Here is a 12,985-nt window from a genome sequence, read left to right on the forward strand (position 1 = left end):
GACCTGAAGTACCTAAACGTCGAAAACTAATACAGATTCAAGAGCATCGGTGTTGTCTCAATAACGATACATAAGCCAATACCGTATTTGCATTACTTTCCTTACTCAGTTGGACGTAAACAATACAAGATCGAACTAAATTTCTTGGGATAAATTTTCGCTTTATGAGAAGCTTTGTATAATTTAGAATTAATTATTGAGGCGTTGCTTCTACGGTTTTACTGGGTTTTGTTTTTAGCAGGATCGACAAAAGGTTAAGGATCATTTGTTTTTATTCATTCATTGCATTATTTGTCCGTGATGAAGCCTGTAGAACCATCATCTAAACGAAGATGGAGTAGGCATCGTAAGGAAATGTGTAATGTTTCCAAAAGACTCGAAACATTCAAGAAAATCTCATGGTCACTTAGTTCGCCGAATCCAGAAAAAGTATGTGAGAAAATGCTTCCACATGATAGCATCCATGGTCTTTCGTATACTAACATAGCTATAATTAGCTGTCTGCCGTTGGATTCTACTACAATCCAATTCAAAGGCCCCAACAAAGGCTCGACAATGTGACATGCTTCATGTGTTCAAAGTCTTTTTATGACTGGGAAGAAAATGATGATCCTTTAAAAGAGCACATAACACATAGTCCGAGTTGCCCATGGGCTTACGTTTTGTCGGCTCGAAATAATCCTCATCAGGATCCAAGGGCTCCTTCTTTAACGAAGTGTAGAGAACTGACGTTTGTTGATAAAGTATGGCCATATATCAATCGTTCAGATTTCCATTGCCAGCCGAATACGATGGCTGCAGCTGGCTTCGTTTTTACTCCTAGTACAGACTCCAAGGATGCAGCGCATTGCTTGTACTGTAATATTGACCTTCATGACTGGGAGCCCGATGATGATCCTTTTAAAGAGCATCAACGTCGACGTCCTGATTGTTTGTTTTTTACGTGGACAGACCCGACGGCGCTCTCTCCAACCAAGCTTTCCTTGTTTTCTTCATCAAATGTTGATCTGGAAGATGTTTCCGTATCTGAGCTTGTTTCTAATTCGTCAGAAAAAAATCCTTCCAAAATGGCAAACGAATCAAAAACTTCTCCCCGAAGGAGAATCTCCTCTCTAAGCCAATCTCATCCCTTTTCTTTATACTCCAATTCTAATCACGACTCTTCTCTCGTACAGTCTGAAAATCATGGCTCATCCCCATCAAAGCCTGCTGTAGTTACTTCTCCTAGACGAAGAGGGAAGCAGTTGAGGAGAAAGTCAAAAGATGCAGTGTTCAAACCAGCTAGGCCTATATTCTCTGATGAAGACGAAGACGAACAGCCTGATTTCAGATCAAGCCCTCCCAAATTTTCTACGAACACTCCTAAAAAACATAACCAACAACAAGAAGATTCATCACACATCCTTCCCAACGGCTCCAATTTTCCCTTTAACTCTACTTTACCCCTTTCAACTCCTCCTTCACCTAATAGAACTGATGAAAGTTACCATTCAATTCATTCTCCTGTGGCTACCGCTCTACCCCCTATCCAAGAAGATGCCGGTGAATCAAATAGCAAAGAAAACTCTGTAAATTATTCCAATTATGCTGAACCTACGAATACCCCTACTATGAGCTTATCAAACATCACTTTTCCCGCTGAAACGATCGTTAATTCCAAATACCCAGAAGAAAGCTTTCAGACATCTAAAAAAAGGAAATCATCTGAAATTGAAGATGTTTCTCATCAGCAGCAGATGGATACTGTCCCCGAACTTACTCTTCCAACCGTAAAACGACAGCTGTCTACTGAAAGCACAACAGCTAATGATACGAAAAACCAGCTAGCCTCTAGTGAATCAGAAGTAGAAGCCTTTTCTGCGGAAACAAGTATTTTCGAAGATTTTCCTCAAAATCCTTCGATCAATAAACACGCCTCTTCCTTTATAACTAGTGACGATGAACCTTTAGCCAAATTGCTTCAATCTCCTAAGCACAAGGTATTGACAGAGGGAAAAGATGTAAGTCCAGAGATTTCGAAAAATAGAAGTGAAAAGCATTCCGTTTCGTCTTTGAAGGACAATTCGTCCTCTAGTCTTGAGGCTGTACATACTCCAACTTCAGATTTTGATAGAGATTCTGCACTTGAATCAGATACCTTAACCGCGTCTTCGATCACTCCAACCAAAGATGAAATTTTGAAAAACAATAACAATAAAACAATGAATTCCGATCCATTGATAAATTCAACTCCTAAACAGGATTCGCGTCAACGATGTTCAAGTGAAACTAAACATTCAGAGATCAAAGGAGACTATCAGGATTCCAAACCGCTTCGAAATCTGACAAATATAGAGAGAACCGCTTTAAAACGGCCTTCTACTATATCAGAGGATCCATTACTGAGTGAAAGCAGAGGTTTATTGGATACGCAAACCGAGACTTTATCAAGTTCAAAAGAAGATGAAGAACAGACACTAAGGAAGGATACTCGAATGGACGTAAACACGAACTCACCTACCAATGAGGAGATATTCCATGATTCAGAAAATGCCTTTTCCAAAAGCTTGGGACCCTCTGAGAAGGAATTGGAAGGATCGAGTTCTGAGGTTAGAAGCGAAGAACACAAACCCACTAATGCAAATAGCGAACTATCAAACAATCTTTTCAAAACGGAAGAAAACGAGAGTGTAGGTTCGAAGGAAGCAGTAGGTTCTTTAGGGAATTCTAAGACTCCATTACAAAATTCCCCCGGGGAATCAGATATATATGAAGTCCAACATTCTTTGCATAGCACTCCAAAAGGTCATCACCATTTAGACGAACTTCCCGAATTTTCTGCTTCTCCATCAAAGCACTTCCCTGATGATATTTCAAAAAGCCCGTTCGATCCTCTTTCGCAATCTTCTTTTCTGGCTCCTCGTACACCGATGAGGACCAAACCTGCTCCACCGTCTATAAAGCCTTCGCTTCCGCCATGGGAACCAGTTGATTTTTCTAGCCTTTTGGAAACCCCTGCAAACAAACGTCGTGAATCGGAGGATCTGACGGAAGAAGAATTAAATATGACAGTAGAGAATTGGATTAAATATCAGTATGCTAGATGTGCTAAAGCTTTCGAAGAGGAATGTGAACGCCAGATTGAATGGCTTCTTAAAGAAGGGAAGAGGGCGGAAGATTATATTCAAAATTTATAATTAAGTTATTGCTTAAATGTATTGTACTTTGCATTTTTTTTATTCATGTCTTACAGTTTGGTTATTCTGGGTATTTTACGATTTTTAATTTTACAAATAGAGTTATTTTTTTTTTCTACTTTAAGAAGTTGCATTTTATTCTATGTTAGCAATTAGATAATCAATATGCTGTGTAAGCAATAATAACATAGCAAATCGTTGATGCTACAAAAAGTTGTTTAATAAAATTCAGATGTTAATTATAAATCATACAGCTTCCACTCTCATCTCCACAGAAGTAGTAGAACCTTCAAACGGAACTTTGAAAGTACCTACAGCAGTTTCACTAAAAGTAGCTTCACCAAATTTACTGTGTCCAATTAAGTTCGAGGATATTAAAGAAACATGAAGTACATCACCAAGATTCCATCCAATCGGTATTTGTTCATTCCACTTAGGAGAAGGACCTTTGTGTGACCTTGTCTTGAATGTACGACCTTGTTTATCGGTGATTACAACCTTCACAAGCTTATGGGGGCAATCACTACCATTTGTAACAAAGAGTCTGAATTTTGAGAGCTCTTGCTTGCCAGCTGTAGTAGGTATAGTAGCAGCTGATGATGATCTTGGCGCAACGGATGAAGCAGTTTGGGTGCTCATAGCATCAATTTGCTCATTGTTTCGAGCAGATTTAGGGCCTTTTCCAGTAACACCCTTAAATAAATTCTTTCCTGTATCGGTAAATCCAGATACAGCTTTACCACCCAAATCACCAGCAGCACCAACACCGTTTAAGGCAAGACCACCAGCAGAACCAACACCGTTTAAGGCAAGATCACCAGCAGAACCAACACCATTTATGGCAAAACCACCAGCAGCTCCAATACCTCCTATTAAGAATTTGGCACCTTTATTAGCAACGGAAAAGAAATTATCGGGAAGAGAACCATGCAATTCAGGAGATCTTCGATACCAACCAGGTTCAAATCTTAAACCAACATTAATTTTTCCTCGTTTACCTTCAAGGTTTAATTCACTTTGAGATTGAACATTCGGCTCCAATGAATTCAGGTCTATATGATGACTGCCTAAAACATCAGCGGCCTCACCCAGATCCCAGTCATAGCAAATTAAATCAAACGTATCCAACAAGCGGTTTTGAATTATTACATCGGTTTCTTCATCCCAAACAGGATTCAAATTTTTCTTAATGACCTTACTCTTGTAAACTTCCTCATTGTTCATCTTCAATACCACGTAAGGATCCGAGGATCGAATGTCACCTACGGGAAGATCCTTTCCGTTATACAAGTTAAAATGCAATGATCCTGTGTTGATAAAGCTTTCAACTGGGTTCAATAGCATAGGTACTGGAAGATAATTCATCGAGATACGAACTCTGTTTATTTTACCATTCGGCCCTTGAATATCGACTGCATATACATGACCCAAAGATTCGCTAATAAGTTTAGACGTTTTCTCGGTATGTTCAGCAATAATGTGTGGATCTTTGGACGAACCATCAGTCAACTGAAATGTTGTTTCAGAATATTCAAGCTCTCTAATCATAGATAATCCAAAAGCAGACCAGCGAGGTGTTTTGCTCCTGGCTATTCCAGTTGTCAAGAATGGGAAGGCGCAGTTATCAGTGAAAATTCTTAATTCAACGCCCTCTGCTTGAAGTTCAGCCGACCTAACCGACATCATAGAAAGACCAGAGGGATACTTGCAGGCTTCACTAACACTGATTAACGAGGTTATACTAGACGTCTCGGCTTTATCATTAACAGATTCGGTGACAGCAGCCTTGTTCCCTTCTCCCTTACTAGTCGGTTCATCATCCGAAGCAATCCTTAGACAAGGACGGAAATCACAGTTGACTGTCAGAGTTATACGCGTTGAGCCTCCCTTACGGGAAATCAACTTCAGTGTCTCAATGTCATCAGTGCCAAAGATTTGGTTAGCCAATGCAGTTTTCTCTGTCTTTCTGGAAGCGTCTTTGAAGCTTTTAACTGGAATTTCAACAAACCCTAAGGACTTATCGTGTCCAGAATCCTCATGATCCATAACTTCAAGTTCAATTACATCGGTATCTGCCAAAACAGGTGCGTACAAAACTTCATTCCAAATAGGGTTTGTATTATTCAAAGCATGAACGGTTCTTCCAACAACTGAACCGTTAACAAGTACTCTAACATAGGGATCATTTTTCTTCAAAGCAAAATCGCTACTGACGCAGTTGTTCGCCTTTATGGTACTAATACGCATAACACCAATGAGATCCTTAAGGTATGATTCAGCGTTCTTTTCTTCCGTAACATTTACGGGAATCCAAGAAGATGAAATATCCATACTAGAGGAAGGCTTTTCTTTGAATGGATAAGTTGATTGATTAGCCTCAAGTAGTTTATTAAGCGGAATCACCATACTTCCTATAAGCTGGTTAGGCTCCTTTTTTATTTTCTTAGAAACAGTGATCTGTATTTTTTGAGTTTCACGATTTTGAATAAAAGTCGTCGCAGACAAATTGATAGGGGCACGGTCAACAAATTTCGACGTTTTAGATCCGATTTCTTTAGAATCAACAGAAACGCTATATATCAATTGTGTTTTCTTTTCAAGACCGGAAAGCTCGACAATATTGTTAATGCAACCAAGTGACAATTGCAAAATACCTTTAGGCGTAGCAGGTGGTTCAATTAAATTACCATCCAACGTCTTTTTTGGGAAAAGAGAAGGGAAAAAGGTAGCATCATAAGCAACAGATCCTTGATTTACAGCATTAAACAATAACGGCTGTATATCACTAATAAAACCCTTCTCAACAAGAGAGCGAGTATTAATGTAAGTAGTACCGAAAGGTAAACTAGCACTTTCAGGATCAAACAAAGACAACTCAAGTGGATCATTAAATGAGGAAACAACAGCATATATCGTATGTTCAAATATAGGTGTGTAAGTGTTAGCCCGAACAGGAGAACGTCCATGTTCATAGCCATTAGTTAAAGCTGCAACATAAGAAGAAGGTTTGGTAGTCTTAGACTTAAGATATTCGTTTCGACGAGCAGAGTAGACCTTGATAGCTATTACACCTGCAGGAGCAAAAGGAGCAATACCAGCCATAAGAGAAGAAAGGTCCAAATCAAGCATATTTGGCCACATAGCTAGAGGAGACAAGATCGTCGTCATTTGCTCATGCAAAAATTGATTAAATCCAGGTATGTAGAAAACATCAGCATCGAATAAGCTAAAGTCAAATGGACGAACAGTAGCGGAAAGTTTTGGAGTGCTTAAAAGACAGACCGAAGCCGTCTTTATAAATGGGAACTCCTCAGACAACTTGCAGCGAAGACGAATTTGTCCTGACACGAAAATATCTTTGGTAGAAACAGGAAGAGTAAACATAAACTTTCCTTTACCAACCTTCACACGAAGAGAAACGGCTGAATTTACACGGCAAGAAGAAGCACCAGAAATATCCAAAGTATCGTTAGGAGTATAGCTAAAATCAACGTCCATTAAAACCACATTCGGCTCAGTGGCAAGGTGGGTTCGAATTCCATCAATACGAGGAGCCTTTGAACCTAGTGTGAAAGAAGAAAAGCGAACTTCTGGGACGAAGGATGGAAGATATTCAGCGACGGATTGCTCAACATTAGTCACTATCATACGGGAAATCATTGGTTCATTTAACATCCAAAGACGCTGGAAAATAACGTTAAACCAATCCATAGTTTCGTAATCAACATTAGTGGGATTCTTCATCATCTCACGGATGACTTCATCACGAACCGTACGACGAAGGGCTATAGCATTAGAGCCATAAACAAAGGTGCTGAGGAAAATGATGATGATAAGAATTTGCCAGCGACAGAAGAAAAATTTGGAAGCCAACCAACTTAGAACGGAAATAGAAGCCAAAATCAGTGAGCTTTGCCACCATTGACCATTTAATTTACCAGGTAAATACATGTCCAAAACGGAGCGCTCTACACGACCGCTATCCCATTCAAACACAGACAAAGCATCCTGAACAAATGTACGCATTTGTTCTACGCTTGTCTTATGCAAAGATCTCCAACCAATAAGAGCATCCGGTTCTTCCTTTTGGGGATTCGTAGCCTCTAAAGGGTGACTAGCGGGCATTTGAGCAGATTGTCCGGTAGGCTCATCCGGCTTCTTAACCTTTGGAGAAGTACTCACAGGATTTTGAGCTGCAGGCTCTTTGCGGTCAGTGGTAGCTGATGAACTTGTATGTGGGAGTGCTTGCGGAGCTCTAGATTCCGCTGGTACTCCCTTCATCACATTGGAAGGAGAGCTAGGACTTGAAGACTGACTAGAGTTGGTAGGAGCAGCATCTCTAACGGTTGATGTAACCTATAACCATTGTTAATACAATATTCGGAAGAATCCCTGTCAGACGTCGTTATAATGAATAAAAGCTTGTTCGTCAAACTCCCTTGGAGGACAAATAAAGCCGTTTCGACAACAAAAAAAGATCATCGACAGCGCTAAAAATCAATACTTACCTCTCCCGGCTCTTTACCAGGAACTTGCGGAACTGGTCTCGTCTCTTTAGCCGTAGAAACCACTTTATCCTGATGGTTCAAGGAAGGAGATTCCGAAACAACTTTCGTAGATTGGGATATGACAGGCTCCGCAGCTGAAGGTTGGTTCCCTTCCATCTTTACTGCTTTTCAAGAAAAAGAAAGCACACACACACACACACACAAAAAGGCTGGCAGAAATAGAGTCAAAAGAATTAAAATATAGAAATAAAGAATGATATCTTTCTACGAAGGTAAACACTATAAAACGGGGCAGATAAATTGCACCGAGGTAAATGGTTTAACCTATTACACGTACGCTTCACTAAGAAACGATAAATTAAAATGAACTTTCTTATAAAGTTCCGTCAATTATTCAAAAACCACTGTACAACCGTGATTTCCTGGTTTCAACTCGATCCTTGTAGTTGGTACAAGTTACATAGAAAGCCATAAACATCACTGGTATATTAGATCATATTGGCGAAGCCATGGAGGGAAAGTCCGAACATTAAGAAATACTTCGATATTCTAATATGAATAATTCTATAGAATATATATGTGATGCTTGTCAAGTTAGTAATTCTTACGGGTTATGAGAATAAATATCGAGCGGAAGTAATAATTACATTTGTAGGATTACGTTAATTGGATTCTGTTGTACTACATATATAGACGCTAATAATGTCCTCTGATTAACTAAATTGGAAGTGTTTCGATGATCTTATTTAGCCACACCAGTCGAATCTTCCAATCTCAAAATTCTGACTGCAGACACAAGAGTATATACATCTTTACTAAAAACGTTAGCATAATTTAACTCTCTGTAAGGAACGGTTTCTTTTTGTAAAGAACTTCCGCTCAGAAACCTGTCCAATTTGTTTAATTTGCATATTATCCTTTAGTCTTATAGTGTATTCTAATATTCAGCAATATCCTCATATTACCCGTTACTGTAATACGTATAATTTCAACAAACCAGCTATTATGACAGTACTACTTGAAGAAACCAAACCAGAATTAGCAAACAGAAGAACACTGATATTCTATGTAAAAAACCCATGCCATTACAATTCAATGAAAAGGTTATATATGGAGGATTGGAGCGGAGGACTGTTTCTAGCCTAAGTGCTTCCAGCATTATTTACAGTCAGAAAAATTTTGGTGGCTGAACGAAGTAACTTGTTTGTACACCTTTAGTTTAGTTTATCCAAAGGACATTACTAGTAATTAATAAGTAAATAAAAGTCCAGACGAAAGTCAACTTCGCACTAGACATGTTAATAAGATATTCCACTTGATCATATGTATATTCCATATAATTATTTCGTGGCAGAATGATGCCTTTTGTCTCTTAGAAGTCACTGCTCCTAGCCGAGGAAATATTACACTAAAATACGAAAGAGATAAAAGAATAATTTCCCATGCAAATCAGTGATTCTTCTTTTTTTTATTTAGGGATTATCTTTCTACGAATGTAACGCCCTGCCACCGAAGTCGCTATTTTACAGATTCTATACGGAGCCGTTGCAATTAGGAAGCCGATTCTTCTTCAAATAAACGACACAATCCGTACGGATATTATAAACAATGATTGCATTTTACTTTTCATCGGATACATAACTATATATTACAAAACCTTGATTCATCCTGCACAAAAAGACAGGATTCGTAGACATACGCAGACTACAAATCTCCTTTCCCATCATCAACCAACCTATTGCTGTTACCTTTTACCTCGCTATTTCCTTTTAACCTGGAGTTCCACACGCCTTCGTATAGGGTAGGGTTTGCCTTTTTGTGACTGCCATAAAAAGTTTCGATACAGAAACTAACGTCCCTACTCAAATTCATTCAGCACCGACGTATCACCATCAAAATGCCTGCTCAAGGACATAGACTGTACGTTAAGGCTAAGCACCTTTCCCACCAACGTTCCAAGCATCACATCCACCCTGGAACTTCCATTGTCAAGATCGAAGGATGTGACACTAAGGAAAATGCTCAATTTTACTTGGGCAAGCGTGTTTGCTACGTCTACAAGTGTGCCAAGCCTATCCGCGGCTCTAAGATTCGTGTCATCTGGGGGTAAGTAATCGACTGTCATCGATACTGTAGTTCATATGGCTTTTTTTTCAAAGCTCTGGAACCGTATTCAGTAGTCTTCCTTCTCTAGTCCTTATCCTTCCTTCATATAACTAACAAACATTTAGTACTATTGCTCGCGCTCATGGTAACTCTGGCTGTGTTCGTGCTCGTTTCTCTCATAACTTGCCTGCCAAGACCTTTGGCTCTTCCCTTAGAGTCATGCTTTACCCTTCTAACATTTAAATAAAATTTGGGAGTCCTTTCTGAGGCATTTTATTCGTCTATAAATTTTTTTATGTAAGGTGTAATTAGTAGTGCTCTGTATACTTTCCATTTTGTGTAAAAGCTCTGATTTCAATAAACTAGACGCTCGCAGTACCCGAGTCCTTGAAACTTTGGCTGGCGTTTCCAAGCTCAAATGTAGCTATGCTTTTTCACTGCAAACTGCTACAACCAGCAACCTTAGCCCCATGTCTTAATCCTCATACTAAATTATTACTGTCGATTATTACTGCTTACAATCACCGGTATTATTTCAATATCCGATATCGACACTATTATTTCGCTGAAAAACTTACTTTCTCGTAATCTCTATCTTCGTAAATAATTATAAGATTTTTCCCCGCAAGCCCAAACCTAGTCTGTTCAATGGATACCTCTTACAAACGGTCGTAGTACTCAGTGTAATCAGGAACATTATCCTTAAGACCCTTACGCTTACGAGCTTCAGCAACAATAGCACCGGGCTTAGAAGTAGGATCAGTAGGATCACCGCTCATAGGACTCCAGTGGTCGAACACCAATTGAGGGAAAGCTTGACCACCAGTAGCTTGACGAAGTTGACCAGTGAAACCGAAGGACTCGTTGACAGGAAGGTAGGCCTTGATGTTGTACAAGGGAGTACCAATACGTTGCTCTTCAGCGAAAACTTGACCACGCTTTCTGTTAAGAACAGAGTAGATACCACCCATAGCGCTTTCAGAAACTTGGATTTCGACCAAGAAAACGGGCTCTTGAATAATAGGTTGAGCCAAAAGGGTAGAAGCGTAGACAACACGACGAGCAGTAGGAATGATTTGACCACCACCACGGTGAATAGCATCAGCATGCAAAACAACATCAAGAATGTTGTAGCGGCAAGAACGCAAATTCTCTTCAAAGATAGGACCTTCCTTAGTAGCCCATTGGAAGGCAGCAACAACAGAGTCCTTGATTTCGCTCAAGTAAGCAACAGCCTTGGATTGGTCAACAACAAGGTTAGCACCAGTGGTTTCAGGACCGAAGCACCAGATCTTACGGGCATCGGTAACATCCCAACCGTACTCATCGGCCATGACACGAGCACGAGCCTTGAAATCGTCACGAGGGTTAATCTTACCAGTCTCAATGGCCATAGAGAGTTCTTCACTCATAGGTTCAGCGGTCATAAAAAGACGGTTGTGCTTGTTAGGAGACTTGGACAAGGCAGTCATGCTGGAAGGTTCGCTAACAGACTCACGATAGGAGACAACGGGAGGAGAGATCTTGAGAGGGATACCAGCATGGTCGTTTTGCAAGTCATTCAAGCAAATTTCCAAGTGCAATTCACCGGCACCAGCGACAATGTGTTCACCAGATTCGGAGGTCTTGCACATGACACAAGGGTCAGACTTGGAAAGACGCTTAAGACCTTCAACAAGCTTAGGCAAGTCATTACCGTTCTTGACTTCGACGGCGACTTGGACGACGGGAGAGACAGAGAACTTCATGACCTTCATGTTGTGAGCAACCTCAGAGGTGGTCAAAGTACCAGACTTAACCAAGAATTGGTCAATACCGACCAAACCAATGACGTTACCAGCAGGGCAGTCTTCAATGGGGTCAATCTTAGAACCCATCATAAGAACGGTACGTTGGATGGCCTTGATGAAAAGGTCTTCCTTTCTACCGGGAGTGTAGTTAGGACCTTGAATACGGACCTTCATACCGGAACGGACAGTACCGGAGAAGACACGACCGAAGGCATAGAAACGACCACGTTCGGAGGTGGGAACCATCTTAGAAACGTAGACCATAAGAGGAGCCTTGGGATCGCAGTTGCGAATACCAACAGCACACTCATCATCCATGGGACCTTCATACAAGGTTTCAGCACGGTATTGTTGAGCAGCCTTGGGAGAGGGAAGGTGAAGGACAATCATTTCCAAAAGGGCGTCAGCGGCAGGCAAGAACTTACGCATGACAACCTTCAAAAGAGCCTTGCCGTCGAGTTCCTTCTCATCGGGCTTGAGGTTGACCTCAAGCTTGGTCAAGAGAGCAAAAACTTCGTCCTTGCGGCCGTTCATAACGGCATCGAAGATACGGTAGATAGGGTCCAAAATGAACATGTTGAAAGCACGTTGGTTTTCGTTGCCATCAGCATCAACAGCAGACTTGGACCACTTCTTGGTCTTAGGGTTGAAGTAGCTTTCACCCCAAAGACGAGTCATCATCTTGTTACGGTCGATACCGAATTTCTTGGCATAACGGTTGGCAAATTGACGAATAGTGAAGCCCCAACCGTGGAGACCGGAACCAAAAGCGACAGTACCTTGATCAGGGAAAACTTGGCAGTCACCGAGGACCTTGTCGTAATAGGTAGAGATAACGACGTTGACGGATTCAACGACACGAGCAAAGTTTTGGTAGAGTTCTTCCTTGGAAATTTGAAGTTCAAGCAAAGCACGGTCAACCTTGTTAACAACGACAACAGGCTTGATACGTTCACCCAAAGCTTGGCGAAGGACGGTTTCAGTTTGAACACAAACACCTTCGATGGTGTCGACAACAACCAAAGCACCATCAGTGACACGAAGAGCAGCAGTAACTTCGGAAGAAAAGTCAACGTGACCAGGAGAGTCAATCAAGTTAACTAAAAAGTCGGGGTGAGTAGTGGGTTCCTTGACATCCTTCATGTTGTCTTCAGACATCTCAGCAAACAAAGAGATGGCAGTTGACTTGATGGTGACACCACGCTCTTGCTCATCAGCACGGGTATCCATGAAACGAGCATCACCGGCCTTAGCAGCAGAAATAATACCGGCTTTTTGAACCAAAGAATCAGTCAACGTAGACTTGCCGTGATCGACGTGAGCAATCACTGACATGTTACGGACGTTCGATGGCTTTTCCATCAAATTGCGGACCTCCTCAGGTGTGAACGCGACCATACTTGCA

At 40.8% G+C, this 12,985-nt stretch overlaps 4 protein-coding genes across 4 annotated transcripts; 2 read left to right on the forward strand and 2 right to left on the reverse strand.

Annotated features, from left to right (window-relative positions):
* The first annotated feature begins 124 nt into the window (after positions 1-124).
* On the forward strand, positions 125-3,408 carry SPOG_03397 (survivin). The gene is made up of 2 exons (XM_013169812.1): positions 125-429; positions 498-3,408. The coding sequence occupies exons 1-2, from the start codon at positions 301-303 to the stop codon at positions 3,174-3,176; spliced, it is 2,808 nt and encodes a 935-aa protein (XP_013025266.1). The 5' UTR covers positions 125-300; the 3' UTR covers positions 3,177-3,408.
* SPOG_03398 (C2 domain-containing protein) lies at positions 3,290-8,140 on the reverse strand. Its single transcript, XM_013169813.1, has 2 exons — positions 7,685-8,140; positions 3,290-7,532 (listed from the first exon to the last, which is right to left on the reverse strand). Exons 1-2 carry the CDS (start codon positions 7,838-7,840, stop codon positions 3,423-3,425), a joined length of 4,266 nt encoding a protein of 1,421 aa, XP_013025267.1. The 5' UTR covers positions 7,841-8,140; the 3' UTR covers positions 3,290-3,422.
* Positions 8,141-9,537: 1,397 nt separating this feature from the next.
* SPOG_03399 (60S ribosomal protein L35a) lies at positions 9,538-10,093 on the forward strand. Its single transcript, XM_013169814.1, has 2 exons — positions 9,538-9,790; positions 9,916-10,093. Exons 1-2 carry the CDS (start codon positions 9,582-9,584, stop codon positions 10,031-10,033), a joined length of 327 nt encoding a protein of 108 aa, XP_013025268.1. The 5' UTR covers positions 9,538-9,581; the 3' UTR covers positions 10,034-10,093.
* A 356-nt stretch (positions 10,094-10,449) lies between these two features.
* Positions 10,450-12,978, reverse strand: SPOG_03400 (translation elongation factor 2 Eft2,B; the record flags this gene model as incomplete). Its single annotated transcript, XM_013169815.1, has 1 exon — positions 10,450-12,978. The coding sequence occupies one exon, from the start codon at positions 12,976-12,978 to the stop codon at positions 10,450-10,452; it is 2,529 nt and encodes an 842-aa protein (XP_013025269.1).
* Positions 12,979-12,985: the final 7 nt, after the last annotated feature.

The sequence above is a fragment of the Schizosaccharomyces cryophilus genome (genome assembly GCF_000004155.1).
Source record: "Schizosaccharomyces cryophilus OY26 unplaced genomic scaffold supercont4.7, whole genome shotgun sequence".
Lineage (NCBI taxonomy): Eukaryota > Fungi > Ascomycota > Schizosaccharomycetes > Schizosaccharomycetales > Schizosaccharomycetaceae > Schizosaccharomyces > Schizosaccharomyces cryophilus.

Coding starts and splice junctions, on each gene's coding strand:
- SPOG_03397 (XM_013169812.1), top strand. CDS start 301: ATGAAGCCTGTAGAACCATCATCTAAACGAAGATGGAGTAGGCATCGT. Junction 430..497: donor GTTCGCCGAATCCAGAAAAA/GTATGTGAGAAA, acceptor AGCTATAATTAG/CTGTCTGCCGTTGGATTCTA.
- SPOG_03398 (XM_013169813.1), bottom strand. CDS start 7,840: ATGGAAGGGAACCAACCTTCAGCTGCGGAGCCTGTCATATCCCAATCT. Junction 7,533..7,684: donor CTGGTAAAGAGCCGGGAGAG/GTAAGTATTGAT, acceptor CAATGGTTATAG/GTTACATCAACCGTTAGAGA.
- SPOG_03399 (XM_013169814.1), top strand. CDS start 9,582: ATGCCTGCTCAAGGACATAGACTGTACGTTAAGGCTAAGCACCTTTCC. Junction 9,791..9,915: donor AAGATTCGTGTCATCTGGGG/GTAAGTAATCGA, acceptor ACAAACATTTAG/TACTATTGCTCGCGCTCATG.